This window comes from Theobroma cacao, chromosome 9 (genome assembly GCF_053813885.1).
Source record: "Theobroma cacao isolate CCN51 chromosome 9, ASM5381388v1, whole genome shotgun sequence".
NCBI lineage: Eukaryota > Viridiplantae > Streptophyta > Magnoliopsida > Malvales > Malvaceae > Theobroma > Theobroma cacao.
The window spans coordinates 4,729,278-4,756,549 of record NC_142647.1 but is presented as its reverse complement, the minus strand read 5'-3'; the positions used below and the strand labels follow the sequence as shown (position 1 = coordinate 4,756,549).

At 36.7% G+C, this 27,272-nt stretch overlaps 7 protein-coding genes across 10 annotated transcripts; 2 read left to right on the top strand and 5 right to left on the bottom strand.

The window, feature by feature from the left end:
• Positions 1-34: 34 nt before the first annotated feature.
• Positions 35-4,555, bottom strand: LOC18588415 (S-adenosyl-L-methionine-dependent methyltransferases superfamily protein). 3 transcript variants are annotated; one of them, XM_088809981.1, is made up of 8 exons: positions 4,181-4,554; positions 3,291-3,349; positions 2,479-2,626; positions 2,313-2,393; positions 1,777-1,863; positions 1,390-1,475; positions 794-914; positions 35-393 (listed from the first exon to the last, which is right to left on the bottom strand). In XM_088809981.1, exons 1-8 carry the CDS (start codon positions 4,436-4,438, stop codon positions 316-318), a joined length of 918 nt encoding a protein of 305 aa, XP_088666107.1. In that variant the 5' UTR covers positions 4,439-4,554; the 3' UTR covers positions 35-315. The 3 variants fall into 3 exon arrangements, with proteins under 3 accessions (XP_088666107.1, XP_007012864.3, XP_088666106.1); XM_007012802.3 differs by having other exon boundaries at positions 3,291-3,358; positions 4,181-4,552; XM_088809980.1 differs by lacking the exon at positions 35-393 and adding an exon at positions 493-594 and having other exon boundaries at positions 3,291-3,358; positions 4,181-4,555.
• A 2,429-nt stretch (positions 4,556-6,984) lies between these two features.
• On the top strand, positions 6,985-8,350 carry LOC18588414 (cytidine deaminase 1-like). Its single transcript, XM_007012801.3, has one exon. The coding sequence runs from the start codon at positions 7,203-7,205 to the stop codon at positions 8,115-8,117; it is 915 nt and encodes a 304-aa protein (XP_007012863.1). The 5' UTR covers positions 6,985-7,202; the 3' UTR covers positions 8,118-8,350.
• A 1,847-nt stretch (positions 8,351-10,197) lies between these two features.
• PRA1.C (prenylated RAB acceptor 1.C) lies at positions 10,198-12,123 on the bottom strand. The gene is given in 2 exon segments (XM_018127926.2): positions 10,198-10,622; positions 10,625-12,123. Coding segments are annotated over 2 exon segments (831 nt in total). The 5' UTR covers positions 11,181-12,123; the 3' UTR covers positions 10,198-10,347.
• Positions 12,124-12,339: 216 nt separating this feature from the next.
• On the bottom strand, positions 12,340-14,039 carry EMB2752 (embryo defective 2752). The gene is made up of 2 exons (XM_018127927.2): positions 13,680-14,039; positions 12,340-12,711 (listed from the first exon to the last, which is right to left on the bottom strand). Exons 1-2 carry the CDS (start codon positions 13,860-13,862, stop codon positions 12,601-12,603), a joined length of 294 nt encoding a protein of 97 aa, XP_017983416.1. The 5' UTR covers positions 13,863-14,039; the 3' UTR covers positions 12,340-12,600.
• A 959-nt stretch (positions 14,040-14,998) lies between these two features.
• On the bottom strand, positions 14,999-18,974 carry LOC18588410 (thioredoxin-like 2, chloroplastic). The gene is made up of 4 exons (XM_007012796.3): positions 18,238-18,974; positions 16,917-17,099; positions 15,905-16,069; positions 14,999-15,361 (listed from the first exon to the last, which is right to left on the bottom strand). The coding sequence occupies exons 1-4, from the start codon at positions 18,451-18,453 to the stop codon at positions 15,230-15,232; spliced, it is 696 nt and encodes a 231-aa protein (XP_007012858.3). The 5' UTR covers positions 18,454-18,974; the 3' UTR covers positions 14,999-15,229.
• Positions 18,975-20,986: 2,012 nt separating this feature from the next.
• Positions 20,987-23,146, bottom strand: LOC18588408 (Alkaline-phosphatase-like family protein). Its single transcript, XM_018127636.2, has one exon. The coding sequence runs from the start codon at positions 22,928-22,930 to the stop codon at positions 21,452-21,454; it is 1,479 nt and encodes a 492-aa protein (XP_017983125.2). The 5' UTR covers positions 22,931-23,146; the 3' UTR covers positions 20,987-21,451.
• Positions 23,147-23,363: 217 nt separating this feature from the next.
• Positions 23,364-27,153, top strand: EER5 (proteasome family protein). 2 transcript variants are annotated; one of them, XM_007012792.3, is made up of 13 exons: positions 23,364-23,666; positions 23,768-23,904; positions 24,015-24,108; positions 24,195-24,284; positions 24,402-24,467; positions 24,784-24,873; positions 24,955-25,011; positions 25,282-25,343; positions 25,978-26,065; positions 26,301-26,377; positions 26,453-26,527; positions 26,614-26,719; positions 26,801-27,153. In XM_007012792.3, exons 1-13 carry the CDS (start codon positions 23,499-23,501, stop codon positions 26,930-26,932), a joined length of 1,242 nt encoding a protein of 413 aa, XP_007012854.3. In that variant the 5' UTR covers positions 23,364-23,498; the 3' UTR covers positions 26,933-27,153. The 2 variants fall into 2 exon arrangements, with proteins under 2 accessions (XP_007012854.3, XP_017983505.2); XM_018128016.2 differs by having other exon boundaries at positions 23,502-23,666; positions 23,779-23,904.
• Positions 27,154-27,272: the final 119 nt, after the last annotated feature.

The following is a 27,272-nucleotide window of genomic DNA, read 5'->3' as shown; positions in this document are numbered from 1 at the left end:
TGGCACCGACGTCGCCGACCGGGGAATATATGCCTTTTTGATGTTCTAAATATTTCTTGTAATGTGATCACATTAATATCGAAAAATGTAAGAAAACAAGAAGCCGGATGATAAGATAACAGAGGTGTAGTGCATGGGGAAACAATGGGGTTTTTCAGTGTCACAACATCAAGATGTGCATTAAGCTTTCAGGTTGTGGTTTTGATTGGACTTCAGAGATACTTTGTTTCCCTTCCTAGGATTGCAGAAAAGGGTAAAGAAAAGAAAAGAAATTGATTGGAAGAAAATTCTCAAAATCTTCAGCCTGATAGCTTCTTAAGCAGACGAGAGCTTCCTAGAGTAAACAATGTACATAGGATCTGAGCGTCCGGGATTAGGAGATATATCAACAGCCTGTAAACACAAGTGTAGTTAATTTTTTAAAGAAAGGCTCAGATTAGTGTCAACCATTAGCTTGGATATGCTCATATGAATGCACATGGATGGCGGACGTGCATGTTTGGAACTTGGGTAACATGTAATTCAATTTGGAAACTTTGGGGCTTGTTGACGATATACGCAGCAGCATATTCCAGTCAACATCAGCTGATTTTTCTTACAAAAAAAAACAAGCATGTCTTAGGCACTTAGACATCTCTCTCTCTCTCATGCACACGCATAGGGAGCTAAGAGATTGCCAGGTAACTGTTGTCGAAGAAATTATTAGCTCATAAAACAGGTGGAGAATATGATTCTATTGTGCAAAATGAAAAACTTCATGGGTGAATAACATATTATAATTAAGATTATTTACCTGAGGAGGTTCAAATCCACCAGCATAATGGAAGTATGACCCAACAATCACAGCATGATCAGTATCACCAGTGGATGTCCATACAGAAATTGCTTTTGTCCAGAAGCAACGATTTGAAAAGCTGTTTGGAAAAGCATTCCATTAAGTTGAAAAAAGTTTAAATTTTTTGGATAAATATAAATGGTTGAACAAAGAAGTGGAACAAGGAGAAACATTGACGGTATCTCGTAGACAGTAGTTCTACTGCAATATTAAATCATAAAAACATGTGTTGCAATTATGGCGAAGGCAATGAATCACACAGGTTGTAGAATCAACAATAAGTACTGCCAGAAAACCCACATAACATGAGCTTACTGAAGCTGGAAAATCTTCACACTTTCTGCATAAGACTTCTAAAAACTAGCAGAGGAAACTCTCTTACCTTAAGTGCTTGTTAAGTTGAAATTTATTAAATCCTTTCATTAGGTGTCAAGAATCACATCATGGAAACAGCTAAATCTTACACTAAGAGATCATCAAAAAGAAATGAACAGAATAAAATTTGATCATAAACTTGATCGCAACCATTAATTAGAAGTAGATAAACATTTCACCTCATTATAGCCAATCCACCAGGCTTAAGAATCCGGCGCATCTCTTTGAAAACATCAAGAGGCTTTGTTAGATAATCAACACTGACCTGCAGGATTTTAAAGAACATACATCTGAACATCCTTAAAATGTCATTTTTACAAGCATACTTGTTAAGGAGTTGGTTTTAAGCATCCAAAAATTGGAAAACATGATACTGCCGGAAGATAAGCATATAAACCCTAGCTTTAAGAGAAGAAGTGCAAAAAATCCTAAAGCATCTTTCACGTAGTGCATCCAAAATAGAAAAAGAATTAGAAAGAAAGGAACAACTAATGTCCAAGAAGCAATTTTGAAAGTGAAACAGCAAAAGACAAGGAGAAATTAAAGAGATGGGAAAGAGCACATACCACATTAGTAATGACATCAAAGGAGTTCTCTTCAAAAGGAAAATTAGGATTCAAATTTAAGTCTTGCACAACATACTCGGTTAGAACCTACAAAGACAATAATTTTAAGAAATATGAATCTCTTCATCCCATCAATATAGAGATTATTAACTAAAAGGAAGGCAAGGCTATTACTCCCTTGCCCGGAAACAAAACAATGTCATGAACAAGGCATGTTTCAAAGAGACTCCATTTGCTGCAGTATCACAATTCAGTTGTACCCATGAACTCACACAGATGACAATTATCTATAAAGAATGTCAAAGCAAAAGTAGCTTGAGTGTGGAGATCAATGTAGGGAGTAACTTAATACTATTATTTGAAGAGAACTCATAATCTATTACAATTTTGCCGTAGGATCCTTATTTAAGTAACTAAATCATTATAGTTGTAGTTGCTAAAATAGCCTCAAATAGCAGCAGTTTGACCAGCTTCAAGACATTTTTGAACATGTACTTATAAGCCAATAAAGAAGCGAGAAGAAAAATTAATCTCACAGGATTTCGCTTGAGCTCTTCTTCATTCATGCCCATTCCAACTACTCGTTCTTGCTTGTATCCTTTTGGGAAATGACTGACCTAAACATAAAGCCAAGAACTGGATCATGATAATGCAATAGAGAAATAGGCTGATCAACTGATCTCAACATTAAGAATGTCTCACCCAACTGCTGCACATATCCAAGATGCTCACTCCTGGAGTATTGCTGGGAGGGAAAACTTCTGAATAGTACTTTGTAAGTGCTGCAATGGCTGGATCATCAATATGTGTAACAAAGCGCGGAGCTTCATAAAACAATGAATCCGGTGATCTGAAACATATCAAAAGGTGTAAGACAGATATGAAAATCTAAAAACCTGGTCAATATGTTTAACGTGAGGATGAAACTTTGAAATGATTGAAGAAAAGCATAAACTTTCAGCTAAACAATATGTGCTTGACTGAACCACATGCTGAAGCATTAGATCCTGTAATCAGTGTACTGTAGGATGATATATGCAAGGATGAGCTGTGGAGTGCTGTGAGATTTCCTCTTTGTTTAATAGTACTAATCAACTTCTTTTTCCATTTTATTCTAGCAAAGTGTAGAGGAAATGACGTGAGATACAGGCAGCAAGTATAGACAGCTTGATTGAAAACTTAAAGCCCTTAAGTCTAGGAGAAATAACAATTCAACAGACTCATGTTTTGACCATGTAACTTTCTTTGACGTTTGAGTAAAAGGGCTTTGCCAAACATGTATCACATTTACAAAGCTCATTCATCTAGAATTGGTAAAAGATGCTTCAAAAGTTACTTCTCCAATCTCCAATCAACAATTTCGAATGCAAATTATCATCATGAATATGGTCAGTACTCAGTAAGTAACAGCAGCAACCAAAGCAATAACAAAATTTGATGAATAACCTCAAGGAAAGCAGTAAGTTGAACATAGATTTCAATCTAAACAGCAAAACTCAGTTTAGATTATTTACTCATCAAAGCGTTGGAAATCCTCATCCTTGAAGGGGAACTGTTCTGGCCATTCCACATTCTGCAACACCTGTGTTAAGTAAAGCAAGGGGATTTGGCTTCTCAATCAGAGAGAATAACAGTTTCCAATTTCCATCTAAACTTTAGCCATGAAAATAACATTAGGACAATGATTGAATTATGGGTTCAGTAATGACCTTGAAAACTCTAGAAAGTAACTTAAAGCATACAAGAATAAATTGCAATAAACATAGTAGAGACTGTTAATACTAAACTCAACCAAGCACATTGATTCATATGTTAGCCTGTTGTTTTTGTGTGTGTGTGTGTGTGTGTATGCACGCATGTAACACTAGTCACTACTAACATCTGCAGGCCTTAATTTTGGCTGTAAAACTCAGCTCAAAATCATCTCTGGTTTAAGAAGTTGTATGCACCATTACTTTCTCTGCACATTCAAATCCCGAGAACTGAAGGATGTAAGACTTCTATCCATTATTGCCTATTATCCTTATCCATTTTTCAGAAAACAAAAAAGTGCTAAATTTTGTTTTTATTATTTGGTCAAGAACAACCGAGCAATTAGTCAACTTTATACCCCCAATCAACTTAATCTTCATGATGATTATCCATCAAGAACTGAGTTGAGTTTTCTTTCTTCCACTTTGATACGTACCCGTTTTCAAATGCTTAGAAATTGCGTTCCAAAATTGAACTAACCCAGAAGCTATTAAAAGACTTAACTTGTCGAATTCCTTAAGCCCAAATCAATGAAAACTTGATTACGTTTCAAATTCGACTCCAAAAACCACCGACATAATTCAAAGTGCAAGAAAAGAAAAACCCAGAGACTAATCAACAAAAGAAGAATTAGTAAACATTGAAGATGCACCTGTTCAACAGCACCCTTTTGCCTTGCAGAAGCAATGAATGATTTGCAGTTGCCAGCCATGTTCATATACTGAGCCCAAAATGAAGCCCCTAAGCCTAGCACCAGCCTACGTGGCAGTCTACCACCATTGTTCCATTTTTTCAGCCTAGAAACAGAATTAACGGCGGTAGCAGAAGTCAAACAAGAATAACTAACACCAGCCAAGACAGGTAACCTTTGTTGCAGTTGAAGTCCGATGATTGCCATCTTTGACGTCATGTCATCGTGTATATATAGGTTTGTACTTTTATATGCTGCTGCTTGGGTTACGGTAGCATGCACGTTGGGGCATTAGAAACCGTACGATTAATGGTGATGGTTGGATGTTATGTTGACGAAATGATAATCAAGGTTGTCATGTGAGAAAATGCCCCCAAAACTAATGTGTGGTTGATGTGATTTGGTGTCTGATCTTATATTAGTGATTCACGTTCGGTTAACGTGGAACCATTACACAGCATTCAAATCCATACACGAAATTTCTCAAGAAAACTAAGCATGAGTTTCATCTAACACAGAAAATGTCATCTCTATGTTGTTCCTGTGCCGACCAGACATCCCAATGACTCAGTCCGAACTACCTAGTGGATGTCTCACTGGGAATCCACATTGGCAAAGTGGACATCAGATAGGATCAAACCTCCAAGTGCAGAAGGCCTTACCGTACGAGAAAAGAGAGAGAATCCAAAATTATTACATGAATCGACAATTAATGGACCCATAATTAGAAATTTGTGAGAGCTACTACCAGCCTACAAGGCTACCACCAAGCTTGACAGGCCCAAGTCAGTAAATGGATCACTATGATGGTTACTTCTCTTTCAAAAGGGGAAAATTAGAAACAGGATACAGACAGAATTGCTATGTAACGTTCTTGTTTCTTCTTTTCGTCGTTATCCTTCTCTCTGTTGGGTCAATTCATCCGTCTCAAATAAACATAACTTAAAATAAACTTTTAAAAAAATAACAAGTGATCGGTACTTAAATCTACCAACGCTTGCAACCAAACCAGGGTAACGTCATCATCTAGATTGGTAGGTAAAGATCGGGGGCCACCAGGAAACAGCAGGGTAACCATGCCAGGAGATACAGAGGCTGAGAGAAGCCTAGCATCTTTTAATCTAATAGCCATTCAGTATAGAATAAAGATATGCTTGCAAGCTTGCAGCAACTAAGATAAAGAATTCCAAAGGTAAGTGTGAATCCACTGTCAGCATCAATTGGCAATATGCATGTGATTCTTTAGGTATGGTTGCATTGCATGTGGCGAAGGTCTCATTTCCATCACGACTCGTGTAAATTAAGTGGCAAACATGCCCCAGGAAAAAGACCCACTAGCTCATTGGAAAAAGACCAGTCTGTAGGCTTAATTCCTCAGCAAAGTTCAAACAAAATCAAGACTAAGGAGCAAGGACGCACAGTTAATCTAGCAGAACGACAATTGATTTGAAATATCCAATTTGAATTTTACTAGTAGTTACCCCTAATAAATTAATCACCATGAAATCACGCAAAATGAGATGATTGTCAAAGTGGTAGCTGCCTAGCTGGAACGAGCCTGTGCACTCAAAACTATTACAAGTACACACAGAAGAAAAAGAATAAAATTCATGGCTGTACAAGCTGCTCCCATGAACAGGGAAAGCAAAACCATGCAATTGTACAATCTTGTCTTTTATCCTGATGAATTATTAAACTTGCTCAACTCAAAGACAGAATTGATAACAGATTAGATAAATTATTAGTAGGGCTAATGATTCCTTTGTTTGGTTGCATCTAACATGTTAGAAGTTGACTTGACCATTGGATCTTATCAATAATTTAGATGTAAATTTTAAAAAATAATAAAAATAGAAAGGGCAAAAAGCCATGGATCCTTTTCCCAGTGTTAAATTCATATTTATTTCTATTTCCAGTGCTAATGCTCAATCAATAGCCCATAGAATTCATTGCATTGACTGAGTTTCTTGCTTTCACTCAACTAATCCCTTTGTGTCTCTATCTGACCAAGATATCAAGCACCTTTAAAATGACTTTTCCCCCCTCTAATTCTTATGCAATAATATGGCCAAAAAACTGATCTAATGGCGAAATGGAATCAATCAATCTTTTTGGACAAATCTCTATATATGTACGGCATGTTTTACTTTAACAACGTATTGGGATTTGTTCCTTTCTTAACTTTTTCTTCACTGCCAATAGACATGGCACATGTCCAACATGTTAAACAACTTAATCAATCATCATCTCTCTACACATAAGTAGATGATGTTTGGTATCAAAGTATATATGAAACTTCTTAGTAATGCACACTTTTTCCCACCAATTTTATTAATACTCAATTAGGTTAATAATTAGTAGTATTGCATCATCGGACTCTTTAAAACTACAAAGAAATTATCAAACTTTGAACTTGAACCAAATTGCTTGTGTTGGATGGTTTGAGATCAGTCTCCTTGTTAATGGTTTTGGTGGCAAGCTGTCAATATTAGAATTTTCCAAGTCAAAATTGTTTGTTGGTTTTTTTATTTGGGTTAATAAGTATAATTTAATTAAGCATATCATATTGTATAGATAAATATGAATGTTCATATAACATGCATGCATAATACAAATAAATTTAACAATCATTCACCTCATTCATGAAACTAAAAGCTGGATGAGAATATAAAAGAAGTTGTCAAATGTAGATCGTTTTACTCCAATAATCTCATGGATCCCTCTAGACCTAGCAAAATATACCAGCCTTAAACAGTTTGAAAAAACACACACTACTACTAGTAGAAAAGAAATAGTAATTATTTACTGTTCATGACAGCCATAGGCCAATTCCCACTATAAATAATCCCCATTCGCCTCGCTGTTTCTCTCCCCACATCTCCCTCCCGTCCTCCTCATTCTCAGGAGCTCTCCTACTCCTCATCCAAGCATCACCCAAACTCACCGTCCCCAGCAGGGTCAACCCATCAGCTCATCTCTCAAAATGGACGGACCCAGATTCGTAATCGACTCCGCCGAAGCCGAACAAATGGCCAAACAATCAGGCCAAACGGTGCTCCAACTCCTCCCTTCCTTGGTCAAATCCGCTCAATCCTTAGCCCGCCCGCCAATCTCGAACTACCACGTGGGAGCAGTCGGACTCGGGTCATCTGGTCGGATCTTCTTCGGAGTCAATCTAGAATTCCCGGGTCTACCCCTCAACCATTCCGTCCACGCCGAGCAATTCCTTATCACCAACCTCTCCCTCAATGCGGAGCCGCTTCTTAAATACCTCGCCGTCTCCGCCGCCCCTTGCGGCCATTGCCGCCAATTCCTCCAAGAGCTCCGTGGCGCCCCCGATGTCAAGCTCCTCATAACCTCCTCTGACGACGAAAAAGAAAACAAAACAAACAATAATTATAATGATAAAGACCAAGAATTTACTCCTTTATCTCACTTTTTACCTCACAGGTTCGGCCCTGATGATTTGCTCGAAAAAGACGTCCCTCTTCTCCTCGAGCCTCACCGAAATGGGTTGTCCTTTTACTCCGATTTATGCAACGGCAAAATCAACGGTGAGGATGATTTAAAATACGCGGCTCTCGACGCGGCGAATGCGTCACACGCGCCTTATAGCAGATGTCCATCTGGGGTGGCGTTGGTGGATGTTGAAGGGAAGATATATAAAGGGTCTTACATGGAATCGGCGGCTTATAATCCGAGCTTGCCGCCTGCTCAGGCGGCGATTGTGGCTTACGTGGCGAGCGGTGGCGGTGGAGGGTATGAGAGGATCGTTGGGGCGGTTTTGGTGGAAAAAGCGGATGCTGTTATTAAACAAGAACACACGGCGAGGTTGCTTTTGCAGTGTATTTCGCCAAAGTGTGAGTTCAAGGTGTTCCATTGTAAAAAGACTTGTTAAAAAAATTTGAGTACTAGGTACAATTTATGTTTATATAAAAAATTGTAATGGTTGAAGCATGGCAAAAAAAAAAAACAAGAAAGAAAACTGGGAATTTCATGGATCCATTGATGAAAAGAAAAAAGATAATGCCTGTTTGATCTTTAGTGCAAGAAAAAATGACCATGCTTGGTTCAAGAAACCAAGCATGAAATGTAAATCAGCAAGTTAATAAAAGTTTCGCTATTTTCTAATGCTTTCTGATGTAAGTCAGCAACTGGGTATGTTTGAATATGCTTTGCTTGAATTATTTTCTCCTGCATTACTTAATTTTTGTCTGAGCTGTTCAATGGACTTAGATGGGGTGGCTGGAACTGTTTGATAAATGAAAGATGAAAAGCAGGTGGTGCGGCGGCTGTTGCTGAGCTGATGATTTCTTTTAAAAGTTTTGGTTGGTAAAAGGGCATCCAAAAAAGAGGCAAACATGAGGTTCCCTTTTCACTCTCTGACCGGATCGATATCATTGTATGGAAACTGGTCCATTTGCGGCTGTAATTTTCGATTGGTGGGTGGTGGATCCTGCTGCCGTGGAGTTCCAACATTGCTACTTCCTTTGCAACGCATTTACCCATCTCTATATATTTACTCTCAAGATCTATCCTCATGATCTAAATGTGTTGTCAAAAGGCTTCTTTAATTATTAAGTCAAAACACTTGAACCTTTCTTAATGGCCTCTCAAATGCCCAGGCTCTGTTCTGGTGCTGCAATTTTTTTCACTTTTCCAGCTGGGTAGGATCATGACCATTTAACTTGCAGGTCAGGTTATAAGCTTTTATGATCGAAAGTGGGATTATAATCTAGGATAGTTTCACTTACATACAGGCTAATGCCGAACAGTGACGTGGAGTTGCAGGTAACTTGATATTGGCAATGGTGAAATTGGTGTGATGATGGATCAAGTGTAGGCTCAAACAAGGGGAAATTGATAGTTCTTAACCATCAAAAGGTGTCGATTCTTCTGTTTGGCTTTGTCCAATTTTGTGGCTTTTAATGAAGGGAAAAAAAGGTAGAGAAAGTACAAAATGTCGAACAATAGATCGAGGATCCACAATAGAAAAGCAGAGCCAACAAGAAGGAAACAAAAAGAGCATTAAAGTTTGCCTTCAAAGTTCTCTGCACAGCTTTTCTCCTTTATTATCTCCTTGCAAGATTTCATATTGCTGCCAGGCAAGTGCCTACAGTGGATTTGATTTGCTTTTTGCAGGGAAATTAATAGATATTCATCATGTTAGATACCCAAACTAAACTGGTAAACTTTTAGTCATTTGGAGCTGATTCTGGGAACTAAGACTTGTCATAATCTCCTAACTTGTAAAAGATCAGATCGATGTGATTCTTTGTAGTCAGCAAATTTATTCTGTCACATACAATAGTACAATCGAAACAAACTATGCCAGAAGCCCAGAGTCTCCTACATACGGCCCTGTACCAGATGAAGAACTGATCCCAACCTGGTTCAAGTGTTAAAGATCCGACATGCCAATTATTTTGCTCCAGCCGATTATGGCACAAGGTTGCAACTTGCAATTTCCTTCTGAATTTAGGTATCAAAGACTTCATCTAAGTGCAGTGGATGTCGAAAGATGGTCAAAATGGCAGTATAAAGCAGCAACTATTTCGACATCAACTCAATTTCGGTTTAACCAGTGCCATTCCTCCCACAAATAATCTTTATCCTAAAAAAATTTTGAACTTTTGGTCATTGTCAACATCAATCTAAAACATATGAAGCTATAAATGACTGTAACCTTGTCCAAGTTTATCTTTAATCCTGACGTAATTTGTGATAGCAGCATTGGGATAGGAAGGCTGATCAATCGAGTGACAGTAGATGAAAGAGAGATTATCTTTATATGAATCTCACTCTTGGCACCTTTAATGAAAGAGCAATCACTTTTTTGGCCTAATATAAACTTGAATAGTTACTTCATTAAGGACTTATCCGACATGAAGTGATTGATTTTGATAACCAACCCAACTTGGTTAATCGGTTTCCCTTCAGCCCTTCAAAGCTTCAAATGTTAAAAGAAAAACACTGAATTGAATGCAACAGAACTTTCTCTTAAAGAAGAAAACATTATATATATTCTAGTCTATACACATAAAACTTCAAACAGCAAAGAATCTCTTACTTTCCCTAATTCATATATTCTAAACTGAACAACAGCATCTCAAGCATTCAAGAGAACACTAAGAAACAGAATAAGAAGAGGAGGCTGCATTCTTTAATGGCAGAGGCACCGCTTCTTCTGCACGGCGCATCAAAACTGGCGATCTATTCACTTCTTCGTCATCCACAGAGAACAAATCAGCAGTACTTCTGAATACTCCATGGACCAAAACAACCGCTAATCCAACAGAAAGGCCAATTATGATATTGTCTGTCACATCTGTTAGGAAAAGCATGGCAATGGTAACCAACAACACACCCGTCATCACAATGCGATCATCAATCACAAAGCCTTAATTGACACGGGGCCGTCTCGTAAAAAATAAAGGAACAACCCTGCGACCATCATGATAATGAAGACAATTAGTGAGATAGGGTGCCAGAGCAAGGTGAGGAAGAGAAGAAACAATATGATGATGGCAAGGTTCATCCTAAAAAATGCCGCATTGGTTTGGATTCTTTGTATGGAGTCGTTAAAATTGGAGGGGAGGTTTATAGCTTGGATCTTGACCATCTCTTTCCATTGTCGTCACCTGCCAAGGCCTGATCGGATCTGTTCTCTTGCACGGAAAATGAAGTTTGATGATGGTGGTGACTCTGCTGGAATAGTTCCATATGTTGTCACCTGCCAAGGCCTGATCGGATCTGTTCCCTTGCACGGAAAATGAAGTTTGATGATGGTGGCGACTCTGCTGGAATAGTTCCATATGTTGTCATTTTCTAATTTGATCTGCAGAGAGATAGTGGCTAATGCCAAGAGGGAGAGAGCGAAAGAAAGCCAATCGCTACGGAGGAGGAGAGAAGAACCTGCACTACATAATTTGCTAAATTTGAGGTGAGCTAAACATAACATCTAGGCGGGTTTCATTCTTCATTTTGTGGCTCAAGTTAACACATATCAGCTAAGCGTTTAGAAAGAGGATAGATCAAGTTGTCTGTAATAAGTTTGAAATCTTGTTTTTTTTTCTTGAAGAGCTGAACGGTATACACAATTGTAAAAGAAACAAAGGAGCAGTTCCACCATCTGCTCAGTCTTACAAAAACTGCAGAACATCAAAAACCTCGGCAGTGCTTAGCTCAATCTTTAGATCCCCAACCAATTCTATACATCCCCCACAAACAGGAGGTTAGCATGACCTTCGTACATTCATATCCAAAGATTAAGTACATCATGACAATATAAAAGCCTCGTATCCATTGTACACAAAAGTTACCTGCAGCAGCAAGATAAACAAAAAGAACCAGCAAATATATACCCCAGGGCACAACACGTATCAACAAACCCAAAAAAGAAGTCAGGACCATTAGCATGGTCCATCCACAAAATCAAGAAGCATGATAATCGGGCTACCAGCATGCAATCATCGACATAATCAACAAACAAAATAAAAGAGGCCATCAGCATGCAACAATTAAATATCATCCACAGCATCATTAAGTGCCCACAAGAAATCTTCCAATCTCAGCACCCCAGCTTTAGCCAAGGAGTCTGCAACACCATTTGCAGACCTAGGAATTTACCTGAAATTGCAGGCTTTGAGTTTAGTTTTATAGAGCTCCATCTGCATTAAAATGCCTCTAATTCTCCAAGCTGCAGCCGGCGGATCCTTTGCCCACTTCACTGCATTTTCCAAGTCACTTTCTATAATAACTTCATCGGTACTACACCATCTACAGGCTGCCACCATTTGGAGTGCCTTCCTGATCGCCATAACTTCAGCTGTGTTGGCATCTAGTTTGGATCTTGTTAATTGCCTTTAGGTGGATTGGTGCTGCATCGGAAGCAGTGGGTTCGATTCCTAGCCAAAACAAAATATTAAAGGGAACATCCACTTTGCATACCTTATTCCATGCCAATAAAGAACATCTTAAAGAGCAAGTTCAAGCGACAACATATTACTTTCTTCCAATTACAAATTTGAGAGGAAGCATGCACCATGATGGATAGTGCGCCCCTTTTACCAGAGGCATAAAACATGAATAACAAACACAAGGAAAAGAAAGCCTGAATATCGTTTCAAGAATAAGGATATTAGTTAGATGAAAAACTGATAATATATGATTTATGTTTTTAAGAAGTGGTCTCTCATCTCATATGGAGATCTGATGCTAGAAACAATTAAGAACTAAACAATCTTCTATCTCAACTGGTCATTGACAAACATCATCACCACAGCTTAAAGCTAAACACTACAAAATCTGTAACCTTTATACAGGAACAGAGTAAAATAGAAGGAATGACACAATAACTCTTTGACCGGATCTTCTGGCTTTCACTGATTAGGTGGCAGGACATCACCTTTGAGCACCTTCCAGGGCCCACCATAAAATTTTGGCTTCATGAGCGGCACTGCTTCCCCAGGGTGATCTTCCCAGTACTTTTCCTGATCAATAACAAAGATTGCAACTCTTGATAGATCCTTGAAGATTGCAATTCCTAAATGACCATTGATTACAACATGGGTTTCCAAGAGCTTTTACAATATGCTTGGCGACTTAAGTCAGATAATAAATGAAAAGAAAGAAAATATAGAAAACAAAGTGATACAAAAAACAGATTTAATTCCTTTTAGTTGTTTGGACTTGAGATAAATGATAACAAGAAAAATGAGATGAAATACAATTATGAAACATTTGCTCCACTCTTCAATCATAAATTTGACGAATATGCTGACTATGCTCAGGGAGTTGAAAACAAAACATAAACGTTTATATGCACTTGATTTGTTTATGATTCAATCTCTTAAAGGAAAATTCATGACTCTCTTCAATCATCTGTATGAGCCCACATAAAACTCGAACATAAAAAAATGGGATCCTGATTAGATATAAAAGATTATAGGGATTAGGGATATATGAAGAAGATAATTATAAAGTTCAAGAAAACAACATGTGTAAACTCCTAAAAGATTAAGATAGAATGTTATGGCAAAGCTTTATATAGACAAAGATTGATCATTGATTGAGAGCATTTCTATGTAATTCGCTATGGATTTTGAATCACTGAGCTGTTAGTAACTTGCTGAAACAATTGCCAAACATCCAAAAGAGGCCTAAACCTAACAATTGAGCCACAGATAATTTAGGAAGAACTTCAAGCCATATCCTCCAAGTTTTAACACTTATTTTACAATCTCCTATTGTAATTTCCCGTTTACATATATGGACTCCAAATCCAGGTAAAGAAGGCACTCATTTTTGTGATTTTCTGCTATCGTTATAAACTCATCTAATCCTTTCTAGTTTTTATCAAAAAAGAAGAAGAAAAGTAAACCCTTTGGTTTAACTAAAGACATAGCTACCATAACTATGGGAAAAAAAAAAACCCAGGAAAATGGTAGAAAGGAAATACCTTGTAGCGTTGCTCAGTAATGGCGGAGCCAATGACCCCAGTGTAGAAAGCTGCAATATAAATAGTAACGAGAGGCGTAAAAGATTTGGGTCTTCTGTAGGGCTCTAACATGTCCCAAAGAAGCGTTCTTTCCCATTTGGTGTAAACATAGTCTGCATATTTTCTCCAGAGATAGCTTGCCATTTTTTTTCCCCGCCTCCACTTTACTTTTCTTCACAGTTCCCTTTCTAAGACGTCTGAATCCAGTTGAAGATCGTGTCGAAACCCACTTGCTTACGGCGGCGCGTGAGCTAGAGTGGGTTCTTGTGAGATGGATGTGAGTGCTGAAATACCCAAAATCTCCCCGAAATTGGAAACTAGCTTTCGACTTAATTTTTTTTTAGTATATTTATATTTTAAAAGTAAAAATAGGTTAAATAAAAATTTTAAAAAATTTTTAAAAATAAAATTTTTTTAAAAAAATTTTTAGAAAAAATTGCAGAGAAGAGCTTTCTTTTTTCTTTTTTTTTAAACACGTCTTTTTTTTTAGAAAAAATTTTCTTTTTATTTCAAAAATACCTCATCTATTAAAAATAATTTCAATTTTATGTTATATAAAAATACTTGTTATACTTTTTATAAATAAAAAAATAAAATGAACTTTTTTTCATTATGAACAAAAGAATTTATGATTAATAGAAAATTATTTATTAAATATCTTTTATGGTAATTTTAATCAAAATTATAACTTATATAAATTATTTTGTCAAACAACTTATTTATAAAAAAGAACTTATAAAAGTAAATTTATCAAACAGATTTAGCTTAATTTTAAAAATTATTATTTTTCATAAGAGTTTCATAATAACTTTTAAGTTAAAAAAAAATCAAACCAAATAGGTTCCAGCCTATCTATAATTTTCTAATGATACGTTTTTTAACATCAAATTTTAATATAAATTCAGAAAACATTAAAATTTATAATAGTTTTAATGTCGTACTAAACTTTCTTTTCAGACTAAACGAACAAAAATTAAGATAAAATCACAATTTTTATCTACCTCGAGATCAATTTTATCACCTACTTTGACATGTTCATATTTTATTTTTTTGTAATATTAACAAATGCTTAAACATTACACTTGATCTTGATCAAATATTATATCAAAAACTGTGATATCTCATCGTACATTAATATGAAATGAATGTAATTGTTAAAATTTATATAAAATATTAAGTCAATCATTACTAACAACTTAGATCATGTTATTTGAATCTAACAAATTATTACTTCCATGGAGCTTGAACCTGAATCGTTACAGTAATATTAGCAATCAAGATGCAACAAAATCAATTTGATTTCTAATTGAGTTTCGAGGTTACATATATCACAGGCAGAATAAGAATGAAAAAAATGCAGCAAGCTAAGAATTTCTACTTAGTATTCTTCTGCAGAGAAAAATGACAATATACAGAAATATCATATAAGCTCAATATGGGAGTCCACTTTGGTGTGCAATATACATGGCAATGCACCGGTGTAGACACAAGCTTCATAATGAATCCTGTGTTTAAGTTGACACAGCCGGTTTTTCAATCGGAGCAGATACAGATTCAAGATTCAGGTCTCCAAGTCCCTTAGGTGGACCGACGTTGCGATGCGATTGGCTGTGCATTTGGATAGCATCCTTTATTTTTTGAAACTGCAGATGATATTGGAAAAGCATCAGATGTAGTTAAGACAGTGAAGGTTAAGTTACTAACAATTTTATATTGAATCTTCTCTGCAAGTGATATAGTTGCAAAAGAAAATTGATCACCTATACATGCAAGTTTCAAAGACTAAATATACACCTAAGAGTCTTTTGATAATGAATCTTCTCAATGTTATGCATCCACTTCATACATTTCTCTTATCATTCTCTCAACAAAAGCCACCACCAAAAAAGGAAAATCAAAAAACCATTGTGCTTCCAACAAGTGTTCCAATCAAATTATGAAGTACTGAAAGACATGATTTCTGATGTCAACCTATAGTTGAGCAAGCAAGGTATTCTAGAACCAGAAGTCGATGCCTCAACCTTTCCTTCAAGGGGAGTGCATATTCAGACGGTTCTTTTATGACTAAAGTTTTTACTTTATCCACTTCCCAGCAGCCAGATGGAGAACAATTAACTAATGGGATCAACTTATGTCTTAACAAGTGCAAATATGTCCATGGGCTCATAGAGGATAAAAATGCTCACCTTGGCAAGCGAACATGAAAACGATTCCAGTTGTCCATGGGCTCCATGGTAAAAGTGGAAATAAGGAAGCACCTTAACATTCAAACTTTTACACATAGGCTTGTTCTCATCAAAATTGACTTTTAAGAATAAAATTTCAGGATGTTCTTGCGCTGTCCTGCAGAGCTGCCAGAATCATTTCAAAGCAACATCAGAAAAAATCAACACAGTTCAGAAACAATATCAGCTATTTTACAAAAGATGAAAAAGGTAAAAAGCTTCAGGTATTAAATATTTAAAGAGCACATCTAGCCTGATTTGAGAAATTGTTAGTGGATGACTTCTTGACTGGGTGTAAGCAATGGACTCGATAAAATTTTGCTCTGTCAAGCAAGATGAGTAGGCAGTGCAAACATCACTTTGATGATTTACATGGAAATGAATTAATATATTTGTCCTAACAAGCAGTAGTTGCTGGAAAAACCATTTGGAAAGCACCCCTCCCCCCACCACACATACACACACCATTCCAGTTTTTTAATTTGAAGATCCGTCGTTTTTGGTGGATCTCTTACAGTAAAACACTATGAGTTCATTGAAGGCTTTGTGCTGCTTAAGGTAACCTTTCCAAATGCATATTTTGTTTTTTGAAGAAAGATTTTCTGTGCCAATATTTCCCGACAAGGGAGGGCCCTTGCTATCCTAGGAGAACAAGGAGAACAAGCATCCACGATATCACGTAGAGAACTTTAACAAATGTCAAAATTGATATAAATAGCCAAGACTAAGTGAAACTCAGCATAAACAAGATCTACTTAGTCGTCCTTGGATTATATAACGTAGTCATTGTTTATCTTTACGATGTATTGACTAACAATAATGTTATATTCAATCGAGAAATACTTAAAGGTTCTCCAATGCAGAAATCATATATAATTAATCAAGGGCATAATTTTGCCAACACAAAAAGTTGATTTTGATCTTGGAAGTATCATGGAAACATGAAATACTAGTCAAGAAACACACGAGTTACCTTGGGAAATAAAGCTCTGCAAGAAGCACACCAAGTTCCATAAAATTCAACAATAACTAATCGATCTCCAGCTTCACTTAAGGCACTCAAAAATTCTTCAGTAGAATGAATGTCAAGCATATTTGGTCCGGCATTCTTTTCCCACCATTTTGGCTTGTTCATTTCAGTAATAGTTGCATGCACCTGCAACAAAAGAACTTGGTTAATGGATCTCAATCTCATATATAAGACCTAATCAATCGTTTCTGCAAATAGTATTGGGAAATTGCGGGAAAGTGCGGTCCAGGAAAACATTTCATACTCAATTAACAATAAGGCTGACACAAATGGCCCAAGTAACATGATTCAATTTCATGCAATTTATAATAACAATTAATAAGTGAGAATGCTGTCAACCATAAGTGATGATAAGAAGTCCAAATCAAGTGTAGCTGTCTAACAATATTGCAAGCTCCGAGACAAAAGATTTCAGCATGTAATTTTGGAATAAGTGGTACAATAAACTATCAATAATTCAACAATGTTAACCCCAATAAAGGTAGCTATTGATTCTTACTACCCAGTTAATCCAGCAGAAAATATCATCATCCCAAAACTTATATTCTTGTAAAGGACGAACTGTCAAATAGTAATAAAATTACACAGGAATGATGAAAAGAATTTAGAAAATTCCCAACTAAGCTACCCACAAAAACCTGGTGTACAAGGAACAAGCAGATGATAGATCATTAAGTAAGTCTTAAGCACACCTATAAGAAACCTGGTAAGCTAAAGAAGGGAGTTTTAAAATTTTGTTAGAAACTGTGTTCGAAATATTTCTCTGCGGTTTCATGGCTTTATAAGAATGAAAAGGCAATATGCAAACCATGTAGATAGACAAAACTCAACTTCTTGACCCAGTCGAGACTAGATTCAAACAAATCATGTAAGAAAGTGAAGGGACTCCTGACACAAGCCCTAAGATGAAAATTGTAGTTCGAGTGCTATAGAGTTTGTAAGTCTATTGTTATAATAGGCAATGAAAGGGCCAGTAAAATAGCTAAAAGTCATTAAACTGGAAAGAGCAGGGTATTCTCAAGCAAGAAAATGTAAATAAAATAAGCTCCTACCCAAATTAAAATTCTGTGGCCAATAATAGATTTAAAACAAACAGTTTCTCGTAGTAAAAATGCAAAATTCAAATGAAACTGAGCATCATCCTCCTAATTTTCGTACAAAACTGCATAAACAAACAAATTAAACAAATGGGTCCTCATAATTTGACTGATGAATGAAAATAAAATTACAAAAAAAACAAGAACAAAAAGCAAAGCTCCAGTACCTTGAAAGACAGCAATTGCTTTCTGGAAGTCAAAGGAAGGCGAGAAAGGCCGGCAACGGAAGAAGAAGACGAAGGAAGAGAACAACTTTTCCTACGTAAATTAAAATTGGGTGGCAGACCCGGTTGTCGAGAGTTCAAGGTGGATGCAAAGGAGGTAAGCAACGAAGAAGAAGAAGAATGAAACGATGATGCTGATAATCTAACCACATCTGCCATCTAGTCTAGAGATTCTTACGATAGAAAGAAAGAAGAGAGAGACTGAGAAAGAAAGAAAGAATTGATATTTCTCTCTTTAATTAATGAAAGTTATGTAAGTAGTTTTTTTTTTGGGGCCAAGAAGTTATGTAAGTAGTTAAATATGATACCTTGGGATATATTTATAGAGGTGAAGAGGGAAAATAAGGGTTGGTGTACAGAAAGAGAAGGTCAAACTGTGATACACGAAAAGGCAAAGAGAAAGACACCCTCTGTATTTTGTTAGTTTCTGCTCTGTATGTTTATGTTTATGGGAAAGAATGTGAACTTTGAACAAACATCGTACGATGAAGATGCTTCCACATGTACTCCAGTTACACTTACATGGTAATTTCGTTGGTTTTGGCTTCCTTCAGAATCTTTGACCGGTCGGCCGGTTAACCCAACTCCCACTTCAGTTATTTTTAGTTAAAAAAGAGAAATTAGGCTAAGGGTTCTCCACAATTGGTATTTCTCTTCATCCTAGTCCGAACAATATTTAGTTCAAAGTACGAACTACAATTTGTGGTAGGAGAACAAGAACCTTCAAGGTTTTAAAGGGCAATGGTAGAATGGAATTTCAGACTGAATGAACAGAAACTGCCAAGGGATGCCCGTCCAACCTATCAAATTTGATGAGGTAAAGTTGTTTCTTTCTCCGTCAGAAACCTCCAAAGTTGCATTTGAGAAAAGAAGGAAAAGTAATAAACCAACAACGTTTCCAATTTTACTCTCTTAAACCTGAAATGGACATATCCAAAAATATCCAGGTCGCATGCTTCGACGAAATTAGTGTGTAACTTGCAAGAACGCGTGGAACACTACTTTTCTAAGGAAGATTCTAGAAAATTCACATTTTGTGAGGTCGGATTTCATTTCAGAATCTCAATGATTATTTAAAAAAAAAAAACGTGACAAAATAAAATAAATGGTCTGGGTTTTTGCTCTCCTAGGTGCTGGTGGATGGCGGGACTTGGAAGTTTGTGCAAACCCGTCAACAGCTTCAGCTTTGCTGGAAAAGTAGGTATCCGTCGATCCGTGTCGAATATTGCCTGTTCAGTGAAAAAAAAGGGAGCTTATTACATGGTAATGAAAGAAAAGAAGAAAACTTGCACAATTGAGTAGCTCTTTGTCTTCTTCAACTGTAATCTTGTACCACCAATACAGAGGCATAGGTGGTTTTCCAGAGGTCTGCAACCTCATTTCATTCTTCATCCTCTGCTTGGCTTTCAGGGTGCTTTAAACATCCCGATATCTGTTTTAGAGATCCTACTGTGGTTTTAATCAAAACATTCTTTAGTCTCAAATTCTACAGAACAGAAACCCATTTGATATACTGCCTAGAAGAGAGTTAGGATTAATCAAATCAGCTCTTTGACTCTTTAAAGAGAGAATTGTGATTCAAATGTAACCTTTTGTTTGTATAATTACACATATATCAAATACTTATCCTTGAATTGGTCTTTTTATATATGTTAAGCTTACACTCATTTTGATCAGATATGATTTTGTTCTTTTCTTGTTATGTGTTTTGGTTATTTGCTTTTGTTTCATAGTAACTTCCAAGAAGACTCTACATAAATTTGACTTGAAGCAACCCTAAACCCTAAACCTACTCCTCAACATTGCTTTAAATCCAAGTGTTAATGTCTTCATGACGTGTGAAACAAAGATTGTTTTACGATGAAATCATAGGAAAGTTGTGCATAGATCATACCTCTTCCTCCATGTTTACAATTATAATTGGTTTCCATATGAACTTAAGTTCAACATTTGAAGAGCCTGTAACGTATGGAGATATTTTACGGCGAGTGCCATAAATAAGTTCGACCATTTCTGAAGCTTATAAATTATCTAAGCAGACAGTGGCAAAAGAGCCATGCATACTCCACAAAGAAACAATCAACAACCGTTCATCATTAAAAACCCAAGTCTCCATAGTGTTTATAGGTAAACCATCCCACTTATGCATCCTGGATGCGTGGGTAAACAATGACCATGCAAAGAGAAACACTGATCAAAAACCGTTATGCATGGCCCAAGTGCATTACAAAAGAATCAAAGATTCCAACCTTTGTCATTGAAAAATCCTAGGAATTGACCCAATGTCAACTACTTCCATGTCAGAATCTGTACTCCTAAATTGCAAAAAAACCAAGTGGGTCAAGAAGCAAGTCATAAAAACATTCACCCTTTATCTGAGAATAAACTGCTTAGGGTAACAGGGAAGAGATTATAATCTGTTTCGCTACAAGCATCTCATGATTCAATTTATATAAAAAACCAAAAAGGTGGATGCAAGTAAGAATAATATCAAAAGTCAAGAAGCTTGACACTTTATATCCAGGCAAGAGAACAATTACCTACGCTGCAGCTAGCATGATACAATAGTAACAAGCATTCCACCAGCAACAAAGCACTGCTTTCTTCCACACAACTAAATTCATCATCAAAGCAACTTATGACATGCAGAGACAGAACAGAAATTGAACCCTTTCAACAAGTAGCTTAAAGATTGTTTGTTCTAAATTTAGTTGTGTATTCCAAGATTCAAGGTAAGTGCTTCAAAAAGACAACTTAAGTGAGCAACCTAGGCTTTTGTCTAAGCAGGGAATAGAAGCAGAGAGGACAATCCTCGAAACTTTGTACTTTTCCCCGATGTACTTTGACTCTTATCTTAAAAATATCATAAAAGCAATGCACAGGATTACAGATTGATTTTCAAATGATAAGGTGCAGCTCAGATACATGAAAAGTTGGAGCCAATTGAGGAGAGGAGATACAACAATGCATTATCTCAACAATTTCAAAAGATCCTAAGTTCACCAATACCCTTATCTTACTGCACAGTCTCACCATTTTTGTACTCACAAACATCTGCCTAGATGAACTGGTGATCATGTGGCTTTGCAATAGTCATCCTGCCCACTTTACTCCATGCTTCAGCAGATAGATCCTTAACATATTTAGGGAACTATTATTACTGGCTAGGCAAAAGCATAGACGCAGGAAATGATGATGACCCATTATTTGGAGCACCCGGTATCTTAAGAATTGAAGTAACCAAGTTATATATCTGAACATTCTCAAAAGATGGCACCTTCTTCCCCCTTGCAAATTGAGGACCATGACCAATAAAAATGGTCCTCATGGAGAAAACTGCATTGTCATACCCATGTGATCCTCCACACTCTTTTCTCTTAGTTCTCTTCTGCTCTACCTTAAAACTCTCCTCAATCAGCCCTATTATTGGAGGAATTCGATCACTTGCTGCATAATGTAGCCGACTAGGTAGCTCCTCCTTAAGATAAACCTTCAAAAATTTTCCATTCTCAACTTTCCCAGACTCCAATCCATCTTTCATCTTTGCAACAATATCCGATGGTGCATAACCGGGAGGTGGACGAATAGCAAGCAATGGACTATAAGACTGAACCCATTCCTTCGGAATTTCAGTCCAAGGGGCCAAATCCTCAAGAAAAATCAACTTTTTATCACATGTACCAACCATCCCATGATCTCCAACCATGATTATAGTAACATCCTCAAAAACCCCTCTTTTTTCTAAACCATCAATCAACCTCCCAATCATACGGTCAATTCTGGCAACAGCCTCAGTAATCTCCGGATCATCAGGTCCAACTTGGTGACCCTGATGATCGGGATCCTCAAAATACAATGTCATAAACGCAGGAATCTCACTACCAGGCAGATCAAAATAACTTAAAACGGTATCAACTCTGTCCTCAAATGGAACAGAACCATTATAATCCATACAGAACTTTACAGGGCAATTCCAAGAACCTTTCTTTACCTCACTTCCAGGCCAAAAATAAGTAGCAGCCTTTAACCCATGATTGACCACGGTCTCCCAAAGTGGTTCACCTAACCACCATTTAGGTTCGTGACTCGCCATAGTGAAAACCTCACCAGTGTTAGGATCCACAAAATAATTATTTATAATACCATGGTAAGCAGGATAAAGGCCAGTAACGATGGAATAATGATTAGGAAAAGTAAGAGTAGGGAAAACAGGAATCAAACCCATCTCAGCTTCTGTTCCATTAGCAATCAAACGGTGGATGTTTGGCGTTGGAGTCTTGAATTGGTACCCAAATCGAAACCCATCAGAGGAAATCAAGAGAACCACTGGTTTTTCCAGTTTCTTCAGAGGACGAGACAAGTTGTGAACTGTAGCTGAAGAGGAAGATGATGAAGAGGGAGAAGAGTAAAAGAGGAAAGCAAAGGCAAAGGCAGCAGAAAGAGCAACGCAAGTTAGGAGTATTAAAGCAATGAAGACGATGGTGGTGGTGGGCTTTGAAGGAGATTCTTTAGCTGAAGGGTCTAAAGAAGAATCAGTGTTGAAAGAAAGAAGAGCTGTGGATTGGCTTGAAGGGTCTTCTTCTTGGGTGGGGATTGGTATTGGCTTTGTTTGACTCAATGAATCAGAACTCGTCATTTCCTTCTTCTTCCTTTTCCACAGTTTCTGTGAATTCAAGGCCTCAGAGACAAAGAAAAGAGAGATCAAAAAGACTTGAAGGCACAACGACAAGTGGTAGTTGGTAGAGTAAACTGCAAGATTTTGAGATGTTTCAGAGATGGTTGGTTAGGAAGTCGCCAAAGCAAGTCTTAGTTCAGGAAGGTGAAATGGTCTAATGGAGTCCAGCTGAAGATAAAACTAAGAGTTGTTCCACTTCAACGTTTTTTATTTGGAATATTCCATTCCCCGGAGATTGATCCGACGGTAACCATTCATCGCCTTTCCACTTGTTCGGCTCTGATGCGTTATGGGTCCGTAATACAATTATTGTCGGCCCTGGTAAAGTCTTACATTCCCTAATTGAAACGTTGTCGTTTTTAGAGGCAAATTCCATCCTGGTAGCTCAAGGAAAAATCTTCCCTTGTTTTTTCAATAAAAGCCCGGCAGAAACAGAAAACTACAGTTGAAGTAGCAGAGCAGCTGATCAAACTAAAAGTTTGTTTAAAAAATATATATTTGTCAATAAAAATCGAAGCTTAGGGGAGCAATGGCGTATCCAAGCATGGGAGAAGCCCATAGAAGAATCACAGATTACCTAAACAATTTCTCCGACGCCGTTTCAGACCAAGATGTAGCTTCCCTTGCTCAGCTCTTTTCCTTTTCCTCCAACTCTCCCTCTCTCCTTTCCCTTGCCGATGCCCTCAACTTCTTCCAGGTCTCTCTCTCTCTCTCTCTCATCCTCTTTATTCTTATCTATCTATTGTTTAAAAAATCAAAATAAATTAGTCAAATTTTACTCTTTTTTTTTTGTGATAGGATGCTAATAGATTGATAAAGCAGTCAGATAAGTTTTCACAGTTTGGTGAGATTTTGGCCCCACTTTTTCGTTTACTGCAAAGCTATAGACTTGGAAACTTGGTTGATGCCTACCATGCCTTCGAAAAATTTGCAAAGTAACTTTCTTTCTCCTCTTTTGGTTTTTAAGATAATTCTTTTTAAAATCTTTTTAATTAATTAGACATGTGTATGCAATCTGGTAATAATTAGAATGTTGTTTTGGCAGTGCTTTTATTCAGGAGTTTCGGAATTGGGAATCATCGTGGGCATTGCAGGCATTGTATGTTATTGCTTATGAAATTCGGGTTCTTGCAGAGAGGGTATTGATGGCATAACCTTGTAGTTTCCGTTTTTTGAAGAAAAATTTTGTTTTGATGTATATTGAGATTGGAAATTGTAATTGTAGGCTGATAGAGAGTTGGCTTCTAATGGAAAGTCCCCAGAGAAATTGAAGGGAGCTGGCTCATTCCTTATGAAAGTATTTGGTGTTCTCGCTGTAGGTTTCTTTGTCTTCCCAATTCTTGTTATTGGCCTGTTGTCAAGTTGTTTAGACTTCATTTGCTGAAGTAATAGAAATATTTGCTAACTGTGGGTTATGACATGTGGATTATAGGGAAAAGGCCCAAAACGCGTCGGAGCATTATATGTGACTTGCCAGCTGTTTAAAATCTACTTCAAGGTAATATTTATGTTTCTTCTAACTTCGCTTTCTGCTTTGCTAGAAAATTTTCGCCCTATACATTTTATATTTATCATGAGTTGGGTTTTGGTAACTTGATTATATAGTTAGAACCAGGCGTTTCAGAGGTTAAGAAGCACTTAAGATTTTTTGTAGGCCTCTGGCCGAGGATATCATTTCTTCTTCCTCCAACACGCTAACTAAAAGCAATGCAAATTATTTTCAGTTTCAACATCAGTTTCAAATATTTCTATTTTAAACTGAGAATGATACAGGTGGCTATGCTATATTATGAACTTTAACTTTTACTTTGCAGCTTGGTACAGTTCACCTCTGCCGAAGTGTCATAAGAAGTATTGAAACTGCTCGTATTTTTGATTTTGAGGAATTTCCTAGAAGAGACAAGGTAAGTTGTATTTGAAAGATGTTTCTCCTCGGATAGGATTCATGTATACAACTATTTGATGGATGCTGCCTTCTTTTCCAGGTCACTTACATGTATTATACTGGGCGTTTGGAAGTTTTCAATGAAAATTTTCCTGCTGTAAGTAATCTAAATTCTGTGGAGAAAGATTCGCTTCTTGCTTTTTGAGATAAACATTATTTGTGGTTGTTTTCTTTACCCAGTTTATAACTAGCATCCAAACTTCTCATTATTAGTTTTATCTGGTTTCATGCTGTTAACTTTGGATGACATAAGTTGCGTAGTATTGAATTTGATTTCCCCATCCATTTATGCATGTAAAAGCATCAAAATTATTATTCAATACAACAAGGGCTGACTCTTGTACTGTATACTGTTGTAATTGGGCAGGCTGACCACAAGTTATCATATGCCTTGACACATTGCAACCCTCTCAGAGAAGCAAATATAAGGTTTGTCTCTGATTGTGGTTTTTGTATATATCTTGCATCTGCATGGTAGAGATTCTAGAAAAGCCAAAATAACTGATCTATTGAAAACTGTTGCTGTATTGATCATTTGACATCATCCGTGCCATTTAATAATCAGTAGCTGAAATTTCTTCTGTTTGTATGTAACAGCCTTAAACATTTATGCTGCAACTTTTAGTTCATTTCAACTGGTATTTCTCACTTGTTTTGATGAGTTTTTTAGTTCCCATTGATGTCCTTATTTTGTTGTTTAATTTCTTATTTCAATTTGGGCTTAGAAGTATCCAAATTAATCAGATCTTGGTGCTGATAAAGTTAAATTTTCCTTTCAGTGTTGAAGGTACTCTATTCATAGTGCTATATTTTCAATGTGTTCCATGCATTACCTATGTGGAGAATGGATTTTATTGAGTGGGAATACTTTGATGTTAGAGTTTGGAAAATGACACAAAATATACTATATTGACATTGTCTGGATAAATAAATGCTTAAGTGTCAGGCACAGTTGTTTCACGTAAACTTACTTCTGCATTAAACTTTTCATGAGAATCACAAGTTAAGTCTCAAGTTTTTGGCATTTCTTTTATTCTTATATCAGTTGTTTCGGTTTGTGAAGGATGATATTAAAATACTTGATACCAGTGAAGCTTTCATTAGGCATCTTACCTAATGCTTGGCTCCTAGAGAAGTATAACCTCCTTGAGGTACAACATCTTTTTATTATGTTTACTTACTTTTCCTTCTATGTAGTCTTTATGCACAAGAAGATGCTTTGTGCTTATGCTTCTTTCTCTGTGAACATGTGTTTATGATGTGATTTTATTATTAAAAGGGACAAAAAAATCAGATGAATGAAAGGGCAAATTGCAAATACAGTTTAAAATTTTTGTTGTTGGACTTACATATCAAATTAGTAATTAGCAATGGTTGTATTCACAGTACAGCAATGTTGTACAAGCTCTAAAAAGGGGTGATCTCCGACTTCTTCGGCATGCTCTCCAAGAACATGAGGACCGGTATGTTTATCTTCCTGTTTTTGTTGTCAACAAAATAACTTGTTAAGACTTGTCTGACTACTTCCCATCTGTCAGGTTCTTGAGATCTGGCGTATATCTTGTTCTAGAGAAGCTAGAGCTCCAAGTTTACCAAAGATTGGTGAAGAAAATGTAAGAGCTTACATCAAATGACCCTATATGCTATTTTATTGAATAGTTTTTGCTCAGATATTGATTGTATCATTCTTATCTTGTAGTTACATCATCCAAAAGCAAAAGGACCCTAGCAAAGCTCACCAGTTGAAGTTGGAAGTAATTGTCAAAGCATTGAAATGGCTTGAGATGGACATGGATTTGGATGAGGTACTTATTCTCCATTACATTCTTCCCTGTAGTTGTATTTAGTTTTGAGAACTTACCATGCTCGATGTTCCGTTTTTGCAGGTTGAGTGCATAATGACCATTCTTATATACAAAAATCTTGTGAAAGGGTACTTTGCTCACAAGAGCAAAGTAGTTGTTTTAAGCAAGCAAGATCCATTCCCCAAATTAAATGGAAAGCCTGTAAACTCATAGAGAACTCTCTGAAATGGTAACATACAATTTTGTTGAACTTTTGACTTTTGATGATGATAGGCAGGCAAATTTAATGTAAAGAATATATAGAGCTACACTGGGTCAAGCCTGATTTTGCTGTACCTTATGTTGGATTAACCAAATGGAGTTCTGTGTAATTTCAGTGTCTACGGATTATTTTAGATCTGCCTAAATCATCAATAAAGAGCTTCGTTTTCCTATCTTATTTATCTGTTCTTAGTTTAACTTGCTATGTCTGCTTGCTCAATTCAATTCTCTCAAGCACGCAGTTATTCTCTACTTTGAACTTTGTTTATCAATATAAGTCTCTATACATTGA